The 19,733-nt window shown below is 41.5% G+C and overlaps 1 protein-coding gene across 14 annotated transcripts in view; it reads right to left on the bottom strand.

Moving 5' to 3' along the window:
- The window catches only part of caska (calcium/calmodulin-dependent serine protein kinase a), a 135,933-nt gene that overhangs the window by 25,294 nt on the left and 90,906 nt on the right, over positions 1–19,733 (bottom strand). For 5 of the 14 annotated variants that reach the window (XM_042001173.1, XM_042001171.1, XM_042001178.1 and 2 more), the window contains exons 7-15: positions 19,212–19,387; positions 18,004–18,126; positions 15,927–16,010; positions 15,733–15,832; positions 15,536–15,553; positions 15,224–15,345; positions 8,639–8,716; positions 5,185–5,232; positions 2,535–2,615 (exon numbers count right to left, since the gene is read on the bottom strand). In XM_042001173.1, coding sequence (XP_041857107.1) covers positions 2,535–2,615; positions 5,185–5,232; positions 8,639–8,716; positions 15,224–15,345; positions 15,536–15,553; positions 15,733–15,832; positions 15,927–16,010; positions 18,004–18,126; positions 19,212–19,387 — 830 coding nt within the window. The remainder of the gene's footprint in view (positions 1–2,534; positions 2,616–5,184; positions 5,233–8,638; positions 8,717–15,223; positions 15,346–15,535; positions 15,554–15,732; positions 15,833–15,926; positions 16,011–18,003; positions 18,127–19,211; positions 19,388–19,733) is intronic. The other 9 variants (XM_042001176.1, XM_042001180.1, XM_042001179.1 and 6 more) reach the window with 3 other exon arrangements.

Genomic DNA, 19,733 nt, shown 5'->3' with positions numbered 1-19,733 from the left:
ACTGAGGCCTTCAAGCTGTGTGGGGTTACATGAACAGCGGAGAAAGAGGGAGAGGGACAGGGTGGAGATTTTAACAACAACTGATGAAATCCTGCCACATTAGCAGTGTTCAAGAATCAACACCAACACATCTTGGTCTGATAATAACTATTGATCCAGCCTAAAAGGATAAAGCTCAACCCACTGACTGGTAGAAAAATCATCACCTCCACATGTTTAAATATACTGTGAATTTTTGTTGTTTAAAGCTACTTGGGAACAATGGGAGGGATGTTTTGGAGGTAAAGTGTCCGGTAAAGTGTCTCATATATATACATATATATATATATATATATATATATATGTATATATTTATGTTAAAAAAACTTCTAATGAAAATATGTTTGATGCAGTTTAAATAAAAAGTTAAGGTGAAAAAAAAAAGCAAACAAACAAAAAAACATTTGTCAAGTAAATGTTAAAGATAATAAATCTAGTAAGCAATGATTTTTTTCCTTTCTGTGACCACGTAAGTCCGACCCTGCTGGATGGCTAAAATAACAAAAGTACGAAGCACCGGCTTCACTTTCAGAAAAAAGAAGAAGAAGGAGAAGAAAAGAAAAGGAGTCAGACGTTGTAAAGCCTAACCTCGGACACAAACAGCTGACCTGGACACACCTGGATCTTGAGGTGAAAATGTTTTTTGTTTTAAGTTGAATCATGATCACAGTGAAGTTGAATTTTTAACACATTTATGAATCGATGTTCACTGAATGAGGATGAGGATGAAGGAAAGCGAATATAAGGCAATGAAAGGACTTCTTGGTCCTCTAAATCAGGGGTGTCAAAAGTCAGTTCTCGAGGGCCGTTGTCATGCAGTTTTTTTAATGTGTTCCTGCTCCAACACACCTGACTCACAGTTCTGCACAATGGCTCAGTGTGTTGGAGCAGGGAAACATGGAAAACCTGCAGGGTTGTGGCTGTTGAGGACTGGAGCTGGACCCTCCTGGTCTAGATCAATAACTGCTCAGTTTGGATTAAAATACGGGAAAACAATGATTGGACTGTAGCGCTGGATGCTGCTGTTCATTTTTAAACCTTTAACAGCAGAACAGCATCTTTTCTTTTGTTCCTTAAAGGGAATCTGAGCCTCTGATTTATTAAACAACAAACTAAACACAGAAGCTGCAGCGGTTCATCTGTTCTCAGCTTTTATTTGACCTCTCTGGAATGTGGATCACGTCGGCTCAGGTTGTCATAGCGCCAGGCCTCTGACCCAACACAGCACATCGCATCAGACACGCCTTACTGAGCTCCATCCACACCTCTCATTCATCTGGATTACTGGATTTTCCTTCACTTAGTTTTGCTAAACTTTATGTGCCTCCCTCCGATGGTCTGTCCATCTGATATTGAGCAGGTCATTGATCAGAGAAAGAAATCAGATGTACTGTTGTATGGGATGGGATTAGCAGAGGAGCTGCAGGCGCGTCTGGTGGAGGGTCATGTATCTGAACACAGATACTTTCCAGCAGGATCACTCCTAAAGGACTTTTTTCTTCAATTTATTTGAGTGAAAAAAGATAAAACTGTTTGCACCATTACTGATGTAGAGAATAAAGTTTTTTTTTTTTAGCTTCTAACCCAAACAGCAACCTCCGCCTGTAAAACGTGAAGCATATGTGGAAGTGCAAACAAGCTGCAGTTCACCCCTCATCCACTAGGGGCTGGCTCCAAAACAGAGCAAATCCCCATAGACTCCCATGTTAAAAAGACCAACTTCACAGCAGAAATAATCATGTTTAAAGCCTGGTACAAAAATCTATTTTAGGATTAATAGGTCAAGTTTACCTTCATGACAACTGTGAGGGGGGTGAATTTTTTTCTGACTCATCCGTTGGATGTTATTTAATCTTAAAAGTCAGCATAATTAGGGGCGTGTCCTTTTGATTGACAGGTATCCAATATCCGCGACAAGAAGGGAGAGTGCAGCACAACCGTGGTTTTTAGCCGGTTAACAGTGCGCCTTAGCTTTAGCCCGCCTACCTCCGATTAGCTGGTTAGCTATCGTTGCTTGGGGTTAGCTCGGTTAGCGCTTAGTTACAGGCAGCTCGGAGTTTGATGGTTGTCAATCATCCACCCCCACCTTCACAGTCCCCTTCTCAGCTCCACCTCTTTGCCCATTTTTGGATTTTCCGGGACTAGCAACACGCATGACACTACCAAGATAGTGACGGTGGGAATGCCCAACGAGATTCACGTTTGCTCTTTAGAAACCTATGGGTGACGTCACGGAGGCTCCGCCCATCTTTTATATACAGTCTATGTTCTAACCTCATGCTGAGGAAATAAGAGAAGTGAGGAAGTTACAGATTTAACCACATTTCTAGTTAATAGTTTATGTTTTTCATGCATGTTATTTATACAGTACTTTAAAAATAACACATGGCTGATTAAAGTGCTGCATGACAGTTGAAACACAGCTTAAAGGGCCTCCTGCACTCGTCTGCCACCTCTTACTAGCTTCAAATGTGTGTGTGTTTTCCTTGACTCACCATGAAATGTGGCTGCGTCAGTATCCGTCTGAGTTCTTTCGCTTCGTGTTTTTCTGGGTAGCAGGAGATCTCTTCCAGCACCTGAGGATATGGAAAGAGAGGAGTTTGTTTGAATCTGCTGGAGCTCCTTTCCAGCGTTATGTCCACATCGCTCATAGCTGAACACCCCTCATGTACCTGCTGCACCCTCCGAGTGTGGAGAGCAACCCAGTGACCCCACAGGCTTCCCCTGACACTTCCTCCTACGCCTCCACAGCCAGTGTGAGAACAACTCTAGACTCCACATAGTGAATCAAGAAATCCGGTCAAGGCTTCGCCCCTCCCTCCTGCCCTTTTTGACGTAACATAGTTAGATGTCAGCTTCAGTTATGTTGCGCCTGACTGGTGAATGTGGCATTGCAGAAGGTGAGGCCTCTGAGAGGGATGTTTGTGTGTGCACTAAAACATGCATTGTGGAGTAGCTGCTTGGCAAGCTGGGGGGTGTGCAGACTGTACACATCCAAGTATTCATCATCTCTAAACATGTGCTTGTTACAATGAAGAGCTACCACTTACCAGCGTATCAAAACCTTATCCTGAAAAACATCAGGGCCTCTATAATTTAGCACATCTCCTTTGCCACTTAACCTCATTTAAATTAAATCGCAGCGTAATAAAAAGACAAAAGCTTAAAGAATTATAGTCAATTTGTTAAGTTAATGTCAGCTGAACCTGGTAAATATTCTGAGAAGTTCATTATCTTTAGGTGTCTGTCAGCACAGATGTGCTCTATAAAGCAGGTGTGAAAATGTCATCCAGTCTAACATTTTCTCCAGGATCACAGTTAATAAGTCATCCTTATTTTTATCTGTAATTAAATCTTGTTTAATTAATTCATGAAACAGGTTTATTGGAACCATGAAGCTCAGAGCCCGTAAAGTTAAGTTCTTCAAACTTACTAACCATTGTTGTGCCTTGTAATGTTTTACTTTGTACCACCACAGGGTGGCAATAATGCACCAAACTGCTAATCATAAAACACCAAAAGAAGAACATTTACAACTGAAGTGCAGAGAATTCTCAATCTGGTAAATGTGCAATTCAATTTAGCTTTATTTGTTTATCACTAATTCACAGAAATATCATTTCAAGGCACTTTTAGAGGTGCAGCCATGGTTCAGATTACAGGTGAGCTAAAGGGTGCAACCCCGTTACTATGAAAAACTGTAAACGGTAAAAAAGAAAAAATAAATAAAAGATTTTCAGCCCTGGACACTGTACCCACTACCTTGCTTTTTGTGATGGTTTAAAGAACTAATTATCTAATGATTCTGATCAAGTTATCGTCCCTTAATGAGATGTTTCTGATTGGATCGTCTGCATGCAGTCATTGCAGGTTTTTGACATTGACCCCGTTTTTGACCACGCTGTTGTGCACCAATAAAAATGGATCTGCACGTGATTTAGGAATTTATGGTGCAAACTTGAAAGGAATTCTCCCCCCAAAAGCCCCGGTGTAATTCAAACCCTGGACACAGTCTTATCCCATTCTTTCCAATTCACTGTTATATTCCAATCAAATAACTTATGTAATCAGTAAAATTAGTCGAATTCTTAACTGTGATCATGTAACGGCAATTCATTAGTAAAAAAAAACATAAATAAAATAGACAGCTGTGTAAAGGATGATTTGTGGAGGTCTAATGCAAAACTAACCGATCTGTCAGAATGGTTAACACGACAAACCACTATTTTTAAGAGTTGACTCATTTCTGTTTGGGGTTTCACTATGCAGACATTTAGAGAGCTGTTTCTGTCTGAGTTTGCACGTTTAGCTGCAGCAACGGAGCAGAACAGACGACGGCAATGGCAACAAAACAAAGGGAAGTACAGCAATATTTCACGAAACTGGACAACAGAGTCAAATGCACATTATTTGAGATTAATATGACTCACCACGGTTTCTACTAGCAGGAGGAGGACTCGCTAAACTGTCACAAAAATACTGTACTTGAGAGCAAAAAGACCAGGCCGAAAGACAAAAAAACAAAAACAAAAAAATTTAAAAAGGGAGAAACAAAAAGAAAGCTAGAGCGTCTCAAAGCAGCTGACGCAGGTTCAAATCCCAGCCCATTGCTCCGTGCCACCCCCTCGCTCTCGGACCCTCTTTAAAGTCCACTAGAACCCAGAAAAGGGCACCCATTGATGATGTCAACAAAAATCACTTAATCCCTAGTCAAACTATTGTTGATTACCAAATAATATCCCGGCTTGAACCGTCCATCCTTTGTGGTGGTTGTCATTTCTAATCCTCGAGGTTAGCATTTGGCCTTAGTCATCATTGACTTTGTGGACCAGAAGTGGCCATATTTAAACAAACGCTGAAGCTGGAGTGTAACCTGAATGGAAGACCAACTCCCAGTTCCTCCCCTTAACCCTTCCTCTCCTTTTTCTTGAATAAGACACCCTCCCTTTTTATATTTAGAGGGAAAGATCAGGAAGTTGTGATCATTTTTCCTTTGAAATGATGGTTAAAGGGCTGAATGACCCACTAATGCCTCATCATCTCTTCCAACAACCTCCAACATTTAAACACTTTAAAGCAACGCCGTCTAATCCTGCCTGGTGCTCAGATCAGCTGTGTGATGGCAGCAGTGTGATGAGATCTTACATATTCCAGATGTTTCAAAGCGCCACTTGCTCCGTCTTGGGAGGAACTCTTTAGGTGGAGGAAGACACAGGAAGAAGTGTTACACAGGATGTTTTCAGCGCTCACAGGTGAGAATTTAAAGTCAAACTCCACCTCTGCAGTTAAATCACATTTCAGATGGTCTGATTAGTTTCTGAAGCCAAAATTACTCCCAAGAAAGGTAAATTCTACAAACACTAACAGAGGTTAAAAACTGTGTGTTATTGAAAGAGCTTTCTATCTGATGCACCTATAAAGGGCCCTGCTGGAGTGGAAACAAACCAGAGTCCACCAGAAGCAACAGGGTGATTTATTTACAGCATCTCAGCCAGGATGAAGCAGATAGAGGTGAGGAAGAGGAGGAGGAGGAGGGGGTTTACCCTGAAGGCACAACCATGAACAAATGATGAGTTACACTGAGGTCAAGCTGCAGTGCAGCAGTTACAGGCTGGTTTATCCAACATATCACAGCTTACACACTGAATTCACAAGTTTCTGGTTTCCTGTTAGATTCAAGGAATGAACATACGGTACCTGAAAGGTACGTATGTAGAGACAGAGGGCTCTACATAAGAGAGGGCTGGGATGTATTTGCTGTGTACACAACCGTACACGTCAACGTTCCGATACGTTTGTGTACATACTTGCTGCAAATGACGGAAGCGCGACCCTGTCAAAATGCCCAATACTTGGGGTCACCACTAGGGGGAGTACAAAGCGCGTGGATTCTGAAACAGTGAAAAGGTGAATTTACAAGCACATTGCATTCATGGGGCATCAACCCCCAACACGTCCAGTTTGTTGCCAGCTGTTAAAGCATGAGTGTTTATCCCTGCAAAAATCATACAGATGCCAGTAGTTGCGGACAAGGTCTGAGAGGACAGTCTTTAAAAATATCCACGACTGTGTTTACATCAGGCTTCACGTTCATGCTGTTGTTCGCATGAGCATCTCTAGCGTTCAGGCCAATATTGCAACTTGCGGATGTGACACGTCAATGCCAAACGAATGCTAGGAACGCATTGCAGCCATGATACGTACACGTCGCTAACAGCAAGTATATCTCTAGCCTGAGGATAATAGTTGTGGAAGACAATTAGGGCTGGCAAGTTAACATGTTATCATGTTGATGCATTAATTAACCTAGATTAAAAACCTGTCTGTTGCATCTTTGTTTTCTCTTTCTTTTTTCCACTTTCCTTATTACTTCTTTTCACAATCCCCTGTTTTTTCTGTCCCCTCCGATCAGGTCCAGCAAGATTACATAAATTCTATAACAAACAAAAAGAAGAAGAGGAAGAAAAAAAGCTGATCAAGAGGAGCCTTACACCCATAAAGCTCCCCTTGGCAAAGCAAATTTGTTCAGCACAACACAGCAGCCACACCATCATACTGCTACTACCGTGCTGGACAGGTTGCGGTAATTAGCTTTTTTCTTCTAGTTAAGAATTTCCACTCCAAATGTAAAATTTTCTCATTTAAGTAACTTTTGTAAAGACTAAACATATCTGCCTCTTTACTGATCATGTCACGTTTTCCTCCTACTGCTATGTTAACAGGAATTTCAAAAGGAAATGTTGAATAGTTGGGGAATTATTTAGTATCTAATATATTCTAATGCTGCCTTCTGTCTGTTGCAGCATGATTATCTGTCTGTCAGATATGGTTTCCTCTGAAAGCTTCCTGTTGACTTGTCACCTTTTAACAGTAAAAACCTAAAATTTTAATCCTTCATTATCATAAATATTAGATTTTATTATATTAATGTTTAAATTGAGATTTACTTGAAATATTCCATCTCCTACTGTGTGTTTGCAAAGTGTTTGCAAACCAAAAGTTATTCAACTTTTGTTCATGTAGCAGTGCTTTTAAATTAAAGTGTGCACTTCTGGATTCATATGGAATTTTGAGCATAATGCAATTTAATTGCAGAAAACTATGCGATTAACAATGATTAAGACAAACCTGGACAGATGAATGTTTAATAAAGGATTGTTAAAATTTGTGACTTTTAAAAAGAGTTAGATGAAAATAATTAAAAATATTAAATGAATTAATTCAGTATTTTCAAAGAAAGAACAGATATTTAAAAACTGGATTTTCTCTTTAAGTTCAGTCAAACTTGTGAAACAAACATTTCCTGCTACCTGGAAACTATGACACTGAGGTGGTGATGGTGAAAGAAACTAACTAATCTGACAGATTTATCTGAGGAAGCTTTTTGAGGAACCAACCATCTTCCTAAATCATGACTCAGCATGAATCTGACAATCAAACATCACGTTTGTTTTAGCTGCAGCTGGTAGTTCCCGTGGAAACATTTCCTTACAGATTAGCTTTACATGAGAACAATGACAGTCTAGTTTTAGGAACAGTGTTTTCTAAATTAAACTTCCCAGCAGCAGCTGTAATCGCCTCGCGGAGCAAACAGGATTACTGTCCCTGCTTGAAAAAGCTGAAAAATGGTTCAAAAAGACTAAATCTGCAGCACTTTAAAAGCTCTCCTCCGAGCTGCATCAAACAGACTGTAAGACTCTTGTTTGGTTAAATTTTCGGGAGCTTTGGTTCTTTACAAACTGATTAATGAATCTAAAACCAGCATCTGTTGTGGCTCCTTCTCAGTTTTGATCCATTTTCTCTGATTTAAGGAGGAAAATGTGAACCAGACTAAGCAGATTTGAACATTTCTTATAAAATAGATGCTGCGTTAATTAGCCAGGTCTCCGACATGAACCAAAGCCACATAAAAACAGAGTTCAGCTCCCCTAAATGGCTTCCCCTGTCTTCTAACAGCTCTGGGATTTACGACGCCAGCCCCTCGCCCACTCCCTCACAGTTCAGACTCTTTAATTGCTCCCTCGACAAAGCACACAACACAAACATGGCAGTGTTTTGTGTAGCTGCGTGAATGCACGAGTGTACATAAAACCCACTCACAATGCACACCACTGATCCCCACTTCCCTCGCACCCCGCCCTCTTCTGTTACCATCCTTATTAAGCAGCAGCTCCACTCTGCAGCACACTGAGAGGTAAGCACACACACAAACCCACTCTCACCGCGAGTCCATCATGGCCCGAGACGGACCCCGGAGGCTGCAAAAAGCGAGCTAATGTCCACAGATCCACTGTTGTGGTGTGTGTCTCTGTAACGAGGAGGGTCAAACACACATTTATTATTAAAGCTGCTCTGTGGAAACTTGGCGGTGCAGGTTTTCATGACTGATTACTTAGACTACTCCTGGAGGACCGCTGGTTGTGCCTGGAACCCACCAACACACAGAAAGCAGCCGAGCAGATGAGTTAGTGGGTGAGAGGCCAGCAGGATTAAAGCAGCCCAAGCACGGGCAGAAGTGGAAGAGTTAACACAAAGTGAGTCAGCACATCATCGTCATGAGGAGAAACGGGACAAACAGGAAGTGTGTGTGTTCACTCGCCTCTTTGGCTCTCTGCACAGCATCACTGGGGGGGTTTCGGATCTGCGGGGACGACTTGGTGTTGATCTTATCGTAGAGCTGAAATTAGAAAGACATAAATCAGTCAGTCAGTGTGACAGTAAAGCAGAAAATATACTTGATTTTAGTTACGCGTGTCCACGTTTTATCATGGCTCCCTCATGTGTTTCACATTCATTTGAAGACCTCAGAAATGAACCCTATGCGTATGCAAACAGTTCACAGGATCAACTGGTAAAAATAACGGACAGTTTCTTTATCATAAATTGAATTAAAGTAAAGCTCAGACAGTGTAAACAACTGGTGCAAATTTCAAGGAACACCCTCCTCCCCAAACCCACTGTCCTCTGAAGCCGGGAGGTAAAATGGCCGACAACGGCGAGCCTGTTGTAGGGGCTCATGTAACGGGAGAAATGTGCATGTGCAAAACACGAAAAATGTGTACAAAATACAAAAATGTACAAACATCAAATATTAAGTGGTTTTTTTTTAAATGACATTCAATTTTTTTCTACCACGACAATTTTTTTATTTGCAAGTTTTCTTCTTGTTTGCTTCTTTTCTAAAGTTTTGGGGACAGTCATCCTCCACTACGGCAAACAATCCATTTCAATGTTTTAACAAAAGTTAAAAAGGTTTGCATGGAAATTTAAGGGCTTCTTTCTTTTACCTGTTTTTACATTTTTTAAGTTTTGATAACTAGCCAGCAAACAAATGGCACCAAACATCGATCCTCTGCCTCGGCTCTCACCCAGCCAGAGGAAAAGGTTCATCCTCATACTTCATCTCAAGCTACAATTTTATTTGCTATCTTTGTTTGCAGGCTACTGTTCATGCTCTTTGTTGGATTCTCACAGGAGGAACGTCCATGATGTTACTTCTGTTTCTTTCCCGTTAGCCTGTTTTATTTATCTTTTTTATATGATGTGACTTCAGGGTACAAATTCTTACTGTAATACGCTTGCAACCTAAATACTCAATTTGATGATTTGACACTAATATCTTAAAAATATCTTAACCTCAGAAAACTTTTTGCAGTCTCAGTTTAAGGGGATCTATTTCTGGTTTCCAGAAAGCACAATTTCTACATAAATAAGCCAATTAAATGTGGTAATTAATGCAGACTGTACTACTAAAATAAAAAGTGGTCCTTAGACTCAGCAATAGTTTCCCTTTTATTTCCAGAAAAGCTGAACTACTCGGTCGACATCTATCCATGCTGTCTGACAAACAGACGCTGCTCTGCAGATCTTCTCCAACTAGTTAGATGAAGGTGAAGCAAGAAGTTGTCTCCATAGCAACAAAGTCTCCAAACTGCAATTCAACTGCATGAGTCTTTTTATCAAAGAAAACAAGAACAATTACAAAGAACGTTTGTAGGCCTGAAGGCTTTAAATGTTTAATTTTCTTTCATTTCTGCAGAATAAGCAGATGTTCAGTCTTTAACTTCCATTTTTCAGTAACAACTCCAAACCAAGAACACCGTTCCAACACATTCGCTGCCTAAAAAAAGCTTTTAAAGCAAATAAAACAAGCAGCATGACCAAACCCGCCGTCCATCAGACTGTCAGAGCCACTTTCTTTGTTTTATTCTTTTTATTTTTCCTTCTTGACATCTAACCGTGAGTCAAAAGGAGCCGTCTGCTTTGCCTGACTGGAGGACGACAAACACGGGTCTTTTCAGATCAGCGTGGGTGAATTTAAGAGGCAGAAACAGAGTCTGAGGGAAGGCAGCGGCGAGATCAGAAAGTGGCTTTTTGAACAAACCCAAACATCTGAAACAGCTGTTAATGAAACACAACAAGCATGTGACGTGTGATGGGCAGCGAGTGTGGATAGAGTACACACACACATACACAGAGCCCAGACAAACAGAAGTTTGTACCAGACAGTTCAATGAGACCCAGCACTCCTCTGTTCTCCGTCTAACAGCAACAACAGCAGCGTTACACCAGCTGTCATCATCATGAGCATCAGCTTAAATAACTGGACAAATTCTGGATAAATTTAACCTTTTACACATTTTTTGTGACAATGGATCGTATTTTAGAAAATGATTAGTTTTTTTTGTTTGATTATAGAAGTCAGATACAAATAAAACTAGAAATACTCGAGTTAAAACCAAGTTATGATAAAATATGTAAGAAATGTTTGAAAATATCAACATGTTTTTTAAGACAAATCAGCTTTAATTGAGCTGATTGAGATGCAGGTTTGATCATGATCTGACATATTGATTAAAAAAGAAGTAAAAAAAATTTAGGGAATGATTAAAAACCACCTAAGAGTATTTACAAAAAGAGATCCTCAATCCTCCTGATGCAGATAATAAGCTCACAAATCAGCTTTTTCTATGAAGGCTGAGAAATTATTGAATTATTTAGAAAAGATGCATAAACAGAATGTGGAAATCTGATTTGCAAATCGTAGATAATCACGTAGAAATAACGAAGAGCTGCACAGATTATGTGTTTGTGATGCTTGGCTCTGATTTTAAGGCAACAGACAGGAGACGTTAAACAACAGAAAACTGTATTTCTGGAACTGTGGAAGATAATCTTGTTTGCAGAGCATGAGGGTGAAACAACATCTATAAATTTGGCTTCTGCATCCATCATCCTGCACAAAAAGCTGCAGAAATAAACTAAAAGGCCAGAGGGCAAAAGTGATGTCCAACATGCTGCCACCGAGCACACACACATTTAACTGACCGCTGCAAACATCTCTTTACTTTAAACAGTAACCACACTTAAACGGAGCTCTGAGGGGTTTCACATGATAATAAACTGAATTGTAACGTAGAAAGAAAATGTGCATATCTGACTGGAAAAACTGTAAATGAAACACAAAGATTTACAAGTTTGGTTGTTTGAAGTTGCACACAGACATGCATGCATGTGTGTGTGTGTGTGTGTGTGTGTGTGCTCTTACTCTAAAATATCTCATTTCTGATCGCTGAAAAGAAAATGAAGACATCATTTCCTTAGGGGGTAACTCCCTTCTCTGCCTTCATTCGTTTAAAGAAACTATCATATGAAGAAAAAAAAACCTGAAGCGTTTCATTATTTAAACATGTCAAACACCAAAGAACACACAGGAGGTGTCGGGCTGACTTCAGATTTCCTCGAGGCATCTCCTGACAAACGTTCCTCCTGCAAACGCATCACTCACCCCAAAGACAGCGAGTGTTTGTCAGTCCACAGCATGTAAACGAGTTTCCTCACCCTCCATCCGCTCGGCATCTGCAGGATCTCTGAGCTCGGCGGAGGCTAAAATGTGAGGCTGCGCTGCCTGCGAGTGGCACCGAGGCCCGACAACAGACGCCATTGTTTCCTCTGAGGCCCGACTTGCCTCCTCTGTCCTGTTCTGATTGCTGCCCCCGCCTCTCAGAGCAGGGCAGGGGTGTGAAAGTGAGGCTGAAAAGAAGACATCTGCAGCCCCAGACTCCCACTTACACTGCTGCACACACATCCACCAGCATCCTGCAACCCACTTTGACCTGTTCAGCCTCCATGAACTGTGAAAACCTTTAACACAATCTCTCTTCAACTGATTCTTCAGTAAGTCTCAGGAGCTCCCTCGAATGTAAATTTAACCCCGCCTTAATGGACGGTTGAAACCATTGTCTAATTTGTGATTTAAGAGCAGGAATCTGCAGCAGCTCGTCAGTGGTGAGATGAGCTGAAATGTTCATCTGCTTGGTCAGAAACAGGGAGGATAAAGACCTGCTGGGATGATGCAGAAGGAACGAGAACAAAAGTGTGGTCTGTCAGAAGCAGGTTTTTCTCCTCGAATAGCTGGGAGATTTGCTGAAGAGAGACTGGCTGGCTGTCGGTCATCATGCACTGTTTAGAGAGCCAAATGGATCAACATTTCCTCTTCATCACAGTGTTCAGCATAACGTAAGGCTACCTGAGACGGCACATTGTTGACTTCTGAGCATAAATCGACTCGCCTGTATCTCAGTTAATGATCCAGAAGTTGGATCATTTTTTTCTAAGAAAAAAAATATAATCCAGCTCATCAGTAGCAGCTGTCCCTGCAACCCGAACCCAAAGATGGATGGATGGATGGATGGGTGGATGGATGCATGGATCCATCCATCCATCCATCCATCCATCCATCCATCCATCCACCCATCCATTATCCATGCATCCACCCATCCATCCATCCATCCACCCATCCAACCATACATCCATCCACACATCCACCCATCCATCTTTGGGTTCGGGTTGCAGGGACAGCTGCTACTGATGAGCTGGATTATATTTTTTTTCTTAGTTAGTGGTCATTTTGGGGAATACCTCCCACTAGTGAGCAGGTTTTGTACATGACATAGTCCACTACGTCAGAGGTCCCTGACCCTGGTCCTCAAGGCCCACTATCCTGCAGGTCTTAGATGTCTCCCTGCTGCAACACGCCTGATTCAAATTAATGGCTCACTAGTGAACTTGTGCAGAGCTTGTCAGAGAGCCATTTAATTTGAATCAGGCGTGTTGCAGCAGGGAGACATCTAAAACCTGCAGGATAGCAGGCCTTGAGGAATAGGGTATCTTGTGCTTTCAGAAACAACCCACAGCTCGTTAAACAGGTGAAGGCAGGACCTTCATAGACTGTAAACCGTAACTGATTTAATGAGCCATTCACAGTTTCACTGGACCAGCCGTGTGTTCATGGCTTAATCTTTGAGACAAGTATATGCTACTGGCAGGATCAACCAGGTAGCCCGACCTACAGAGCACAAGCCACTCTTTCCGGCTGAGGACCACGGTCTGAGATTTGGAGGTGTTGATCCTCATCCTGATGAGACTTTTCAGTGGTAAAAGGTTACAAATGGACGCATACGTCACCCAGTGTACATCTACTGCACAAGACCGAGGGTCCTTAAGGTTTATGAAGAACTTGAGTTCATCTTAAATAGTTCATTAATTTTTTCCGTCACACTGCACCCTTTTCTGTTTTTTAACCCTTCTGTTTTAACCTCATATCAGCACACTTCATGTTCTTCGTTCAATGACAGATGAAGAAAAAGCTAACAGCTAAAATCCAGATCTGATGTGAGTGTGTGTGTATTCCCAGTAAACTTCCTCCCTGCAGGCCTCTGCAGAGTCTGGCTATCATAACCAAGCTGCTTGGAAACAGAAATGGAGCATGAATGATTCTTTCTTGTAGTGAAACCAGATCTAAGTTGAGGAGTATTTTGTTTTTTTTCAGTTCTGATCAGAACTTCAGCGTCGGAAGTGTGACTGTACAACCGAGGAGGAAACTCTGGTATCTGCTGCTGATCAAACACTTCCTGAGATCCCAGCTGTAACATGTGGGGAACAGCTGCCTGCAGCTCAGACAGAAACTCAGACCGGATGAACCGTTAACACTTCACAACACTTCTCTGATTAATCTGCTGAAAACTGAACAGAGTCCAGTCCTCTGATGGATGAAGACAGGAATTTAATTAACTCTTTAACTGAATTCAATCAATCAGAAAACACTTCATTTAACAGCTTCTTGTTACTGGCAGCAAAATGGGTGAAAAAAAACGTCATCCAAACCTGAATTAAACTGGTTAAACTGGGTGTGAGCAAACAGAATCTGAATGATCTAATTCTTTACAAACCTGGAAATTCCCATGAACGTAAAACACATCATCAGTTTGAAATTCAGACACACAAAATACACAGTGAACAGAAAGCAGTCGGCTGTCAAGAACACATGCGGTCTGAGTCAGACTCAACTAAAATCTGGTCTGAGCTGCTGGAAACTGGGATTTACTGGATTTCGTGACCTGATGCTGGTCTGATGTGGTAAAGCTGCTGTAGGTCAAAAATCTGCAGCACCTGAATCACAGGAACAAGCTGACAATTCTTAAAAAAACACAATGAGCTGTATAAAACTCCTTGAGAGGAATAAAAACTGGACCTGGAACTTCTCGACTACCAGCGATACTCCAGCAGAATGTATGGTCTGAGGGTTAAATCCAAACCTTCCACAGAAGGAGGCCACGTTGCCACCAGATACTTGACTTTTCATCAGTTATGATGAATCAGTCTGAAAATGAGAGTCGTACACACCCCTGGTAGAATTATTTTAGTGGATCTTAATGTGGTTGTTTGTCATAAAGGAGGAAATTGGAGCCGACAAGAAAATATTGTGAATTTTAGGGCAAATAATTTATAAATTTTTGAATGGAAAGGACATAAAAATGATTCAGCAGCCCATCATTTCACTGGCCTGGATCTTAATGAATGAATTTATGCTGATTTTCATAACACTATTAAATACACGGTGACTGTTGAATTAACTGTTGGGTGCAGTCAAGGTTTTTAAAAAAGAAAACTTATTAGTTTGCATAATTATTCGACCTGTTTTCAGTCAGATTTGCTGACATAAGTTTAACATGTGGTTTAATGTTTCTGTATACCGATTCAATCTACGTCTAAGCGCCTCAGGTCTGGGTATGCTGGTGGAAACACGGCTCTAACATAGATGAGTGGTTCTAAAGTCTATTTTTACACTTAAATTAAAAGCATGTTTAGTCTCATCTGCGCAGCGTGAGCCGGCAGCACTTACATCGAGCAGTGTGTGTAGATGCTGGTCCTGGAAAACGCTGTGGAGGAAGTCCAGATCCTTTTCACTGCAGTCCGTCAGGGCATGAATTTCCTCTAAACTGTCCAACACCTGAGACACAGCACCTGAGAACACACACACGGGTGTCCATCAACCACTTCCTGCTCTTTCTGAATGTCTCTGCCGAGCATGCACACATGCATGCATCATATTGGGCGAGACAAGTTATTCACAGACTAATGCGAACGTCAAACTACGACAACATTTGTGCTGCGCGTCAACGACCACGACACAGAGGGATAAACAGATACCTACGTTCGGCTGCTAGCAGTCCTGACGGGTGGGAAGCATTAACAGGAAGAAAAATTAAAACAGACAGTTTGAAAATGAACAAATGTTTTGCTTTTAGAGTTAAAACAGCTGCTAAAAACAAATACACAGAATGATGAAGACATCCTGAAGTGATGCTTTGTGTTTATTAACCTGGGTGATGAGACAGTTTGCAGACCTACCTGAGGAGGTGGGGTCGTCAGAGAACTCGTGGAGCTCCTCAGGAGGGTCGCCATAGAAGGAGTTAAACTTGTGACTGGACACCGCAGCCAGGACGGCCCCCTGAAACAACATAAAGAGCATAAAGATGTGAACCTACTGCTCCAGCACACGTAGAGACGGCGATGTGATGAATGAAGACAGTGTAGGTGTGAACCTTCAGCTTCCGCCTGGCGTTGAACTTCCTCAGCTGCTCCACGGTCTCCGGCAGATGGATCTTATAGGCGTAACGATCCCTCTCCTTAAAAACCCAACACAGAGAGGAACAGGGTTAGGCTTTATTAACTGTAATACAGAAGAAGACTTTACTGTCACGAGGAGAGCGACTCAGCTGTGGGAAAATAGTTATGTAATATGCTGCACTGGGGGAGCTTTGTGCTCTATGAGAGAAACACCCCGACTGTAAGTGAAGATCTGATGGTTTATGTAGTATTTTTGTAGTTGTTCTACAGTTATACAGAAGTCTGAATCTGTGTGCATTAGCTGACTAAGGACAAAAAAGCAGCAAAGTGAAAGCAGAAATCTGTAGAATTCCTCAGAGTGAAAGTAAAACTGAAACCCGGATTACATCTCTGAGAGATGAAAGAGTAAAAACACCCAGCTCTTAATTCCTCTGAACTATGTCGGACAGTTCTGTTTAAAAATCAAACTCTAAGACATTTTAATGCCAGACCCATTAACAGCCTATTTGAACAGGCATGATGCCGACTTAATGTTTCTACGGCAACAGGTTTGACTTCTTTGTAAATCTGAAGGTTTCTGAAGGTTTACACTGCGGCTCCACTGTTCTCTCAGCTTTTGAAGATCTTTTAGAACAATCCTGGCACACAAGGCAACATTTGTAAGGAAATTGCTTTTGTGGGATGAGCAGCAGAGATGAGCATGTATGTTGCAGCCATGAAAAACTTGTCATATCGTCTCTTCAGATGCCAAACAGTTAATTCTGATGTTGCCTCCAGTTTAATGTCGTTTATTTGATTGGATGATTGAAGTCTGAAAAAACATGACATGTTGGTAATTAAACTATATCTTAACAAACAGGGGTCTCAGTATAATGTGGAAGAACCGTACACAACAACAGCCACAGCCTGGTACCTCCTCCTCATGCTGGTCACCAGCTTGTTACACACAGCTGAGGGGCAGCATCTCTTTCTGCAACAAGCATTTATCAACAGTCAGCCGATGTGGTTTGTGTTGGTCACTCTGACACCAGCAGCAGCCCAAACTGATCCCACAAGTGTTCAGTGGAGTTTAGGCCAGAACTGCAGGTTATTCCATCCTCTACTCTCAAATTCTGGAGGTAGTCTTTGCTAAACCTGCTCTGTGGGGGGCAGCGTTGTCACCTTAGAGGATGGAGTTCAGTCTCAGACTCAGTAGATATGGGATTCCCACCGTATCTTCGTATTAAGTTAACTTCCAGTGATGGACAGCCTTGTTTTTCTAGTGAAGGAGATGCTGCCCCACACCATCACCCTGCCTCTACCCAAAGCCATCACCCTACTGGTGCAGCAATCAGCATAACATTCTCCATGTCTTCTACACTTTGACCCTACAATCTAACAGCTGTAGGCAGAATCTGGACGCATCGCTGAACTTAACGTCCTTCCACAGATCCAGGTGCACATGTGCTGATACCAGTGCTAACTGGCCTGACAGTGAAGGTCAGTCATGGCAGCAGAATCAGCTGTTTGGCATTCGCAGAGAGGATCTGACAATTCTTCATGGGCTCAACCCACATATTCATCTCTGCTGCTCATCCCACAAATGCATTTTCCTGAAAAATGTTTTTAAATACATATATGGTGGCTAAATAATCCAACTATATGTGGGTAAAACTGCAGTAAAAGCAGAAACATCTAAAAATGCTGATGTGACTCATTTAAAACTATTACTAAATATAGAAGATGGATTAGGTGTCATATACTGTGAAACTGTGAAGGTTTGTGTGTTGATATGTGAATAAAAATGCTATTCAGGCTGTTGTTGACCACAGAAAAAAAAAATATTTTTCTAAATATCAGCTAATCAGAAGCTGAACCTTTTTTAAGGCCTGCATGCAGCATTTTAAGGAGACACCTCTGAAATATTACTGACTGATGCATCTGACAGCTACCAGGAGGTCAAGTCTCTCATGGCCACCATTTATCATGTCAATCAGAAGTGGAAATCCAAATTTTCTAACCTGATTAAAACCAGATATTAAAAGACCAAACAGTGCCAAGTAGATGTGGTACCTTGAGCCAGGGGTGGTTGAGAGCCTCGTAGACGGTGATTCTCTCAGCTGGGTCCAGCATCAGCATGCGCCTCACCAGATCCTTGGCGCTCTCGGAGATGTGGCCCCACTGACGAGGATTCATCTGCACACAAGAAGTTTCAGGTATCAGTTGAACATATGTTTTGGTACTGTAATCATTGTTCTGTACTGAATTAAGCAGACTTGAAGCAATATTAGCTCTGGAATCTTAAACGTACAAGTGAAAGTGCTCTACAAAATTATTTTAATGTACATAGTATGTGCGCAGTTATGTGCTCAGTAGATTAAATATTGCCCTGTTTCCACCGTATATTTAAACAAGGAGCTTTGTTCTTATTGCTGAGTTGCTCAGGAGGGGATGATTATTTGGACCAAACAACAGATTGTAGTGTTTCAAGCTCCACCCTTTCGGGTCAGATGGGTAAAATTAGGATGGGTTGGATCGGATATTCTGGCATCCTTCCTATTTTTTGTGTACCAACTCACTGGTGGGAACGAGGCTTATTTTCTTTTTGTTTCTATTTGAAGGTTTTTCACCAGATTCTCCAGATAAATGGTTGTTTCATGTGTTGTTTCAACTTAGCGAAGTCTATATTTGGAAAAAGAAGCCAAGGAAACGGAGGAAAAGGAAATAACCGGTTACAGTCTGATCATTGAGCGAAGTCCAGTTCAGAGCTCCATGTACATGTTGTTCTACTTTTCAAGTATGATCAGCAGACCAAAACAACTTAAAAGGTCTTTATGTCTTTTTGATGAATGTGTTTTTATCACTATAAATCAGTTTTTATCTGCACCTTCAGATGTGGTATTTACAGTTTCACTGTACAAAACTTGTACAATGAAGATTTAGCTGAACTTAGAGTTGAAGAACACACTGGAAGGAATGTGAGGTATTTTGTTATCATGTGAACTGAGAAAGTGTGGAATCAAACCAGCTTCCAGCTGAAGGACAGCCACCGCCCTGGGCTACAGCTCTGAAACCGGTTTTTCTGACCGAAGCTTTGCTTTAAAGCTGTGAAAACCAGCTTCATCACTAGCTCTCAACCAGAACTGTATCTCAGACTTTCTCCTCAGATTTTCAGAAGTGAATCTTTTTGGTCTTTAATGATCTGGAGTAAATAAAGTAACTAAAAACAACGAGCTAACAGGAGTGTTTATTCCTGGTGGTTCTGTAAAGAAGCCCCGAACCTTGTATTTGCCTTTGCAGATGGATTCAAACAGTCGCTCCTTGGTGCCGTAAAAAGGGAGACACCCCGACAGCAGGATGAAGAGGATGACTCCGCAGCCCCACACGTCCACAGGTTTACCGTACGGCTCCCTCTTCACCACCTCTGGGGCCATGAAGTGAGGCGTTCCCACACGGCCTGCAGTCATAAACACAGATGTAACAGGGAACTTGTGTTCAGCAACAATACAAACATGGACACACATGGTCTTTTATGACTGCGTCCTTCCTTATTTATGTTTATTATTTTATAAATTTACAAAGGAAGAGTTTCAGTTTGTTTCCCTATTATCAAACAATACTTTCACATCTTCTGTTTCCGAGTACTGATCCATAACACAAATGAAGTGATGTCTGTTGGCGTCCATCTTTACGAAACTTGAAAAATCTGGCCAAGCTTCAAAGTTAAACTTAATTCTTTAACCTTTTAAGAGACAAACTTGTTCAATTTCACTCTTCTTGACAGAAACTGCTGTCACAGGAGC

This window comes from Melanotaenia boesemani, chromosome 12, assembly GCF_017639745.1.
Source record: "Melanotaenia boesemani isolate fMelBoe1 chromosome 12, fMelBoe1.pri, whole genome shotgun sequence".
Classification (NCBI taxonomy): Eukaryota; Metazoa; Chordata; class Actinopteri; order Atheriniformes; family Melanotaeniidae; genus Melanotaenia; species Melanotaenia boesemani.
This window is presented reverse-complemented; position numbering and strand designations above follow the sequence as displayed.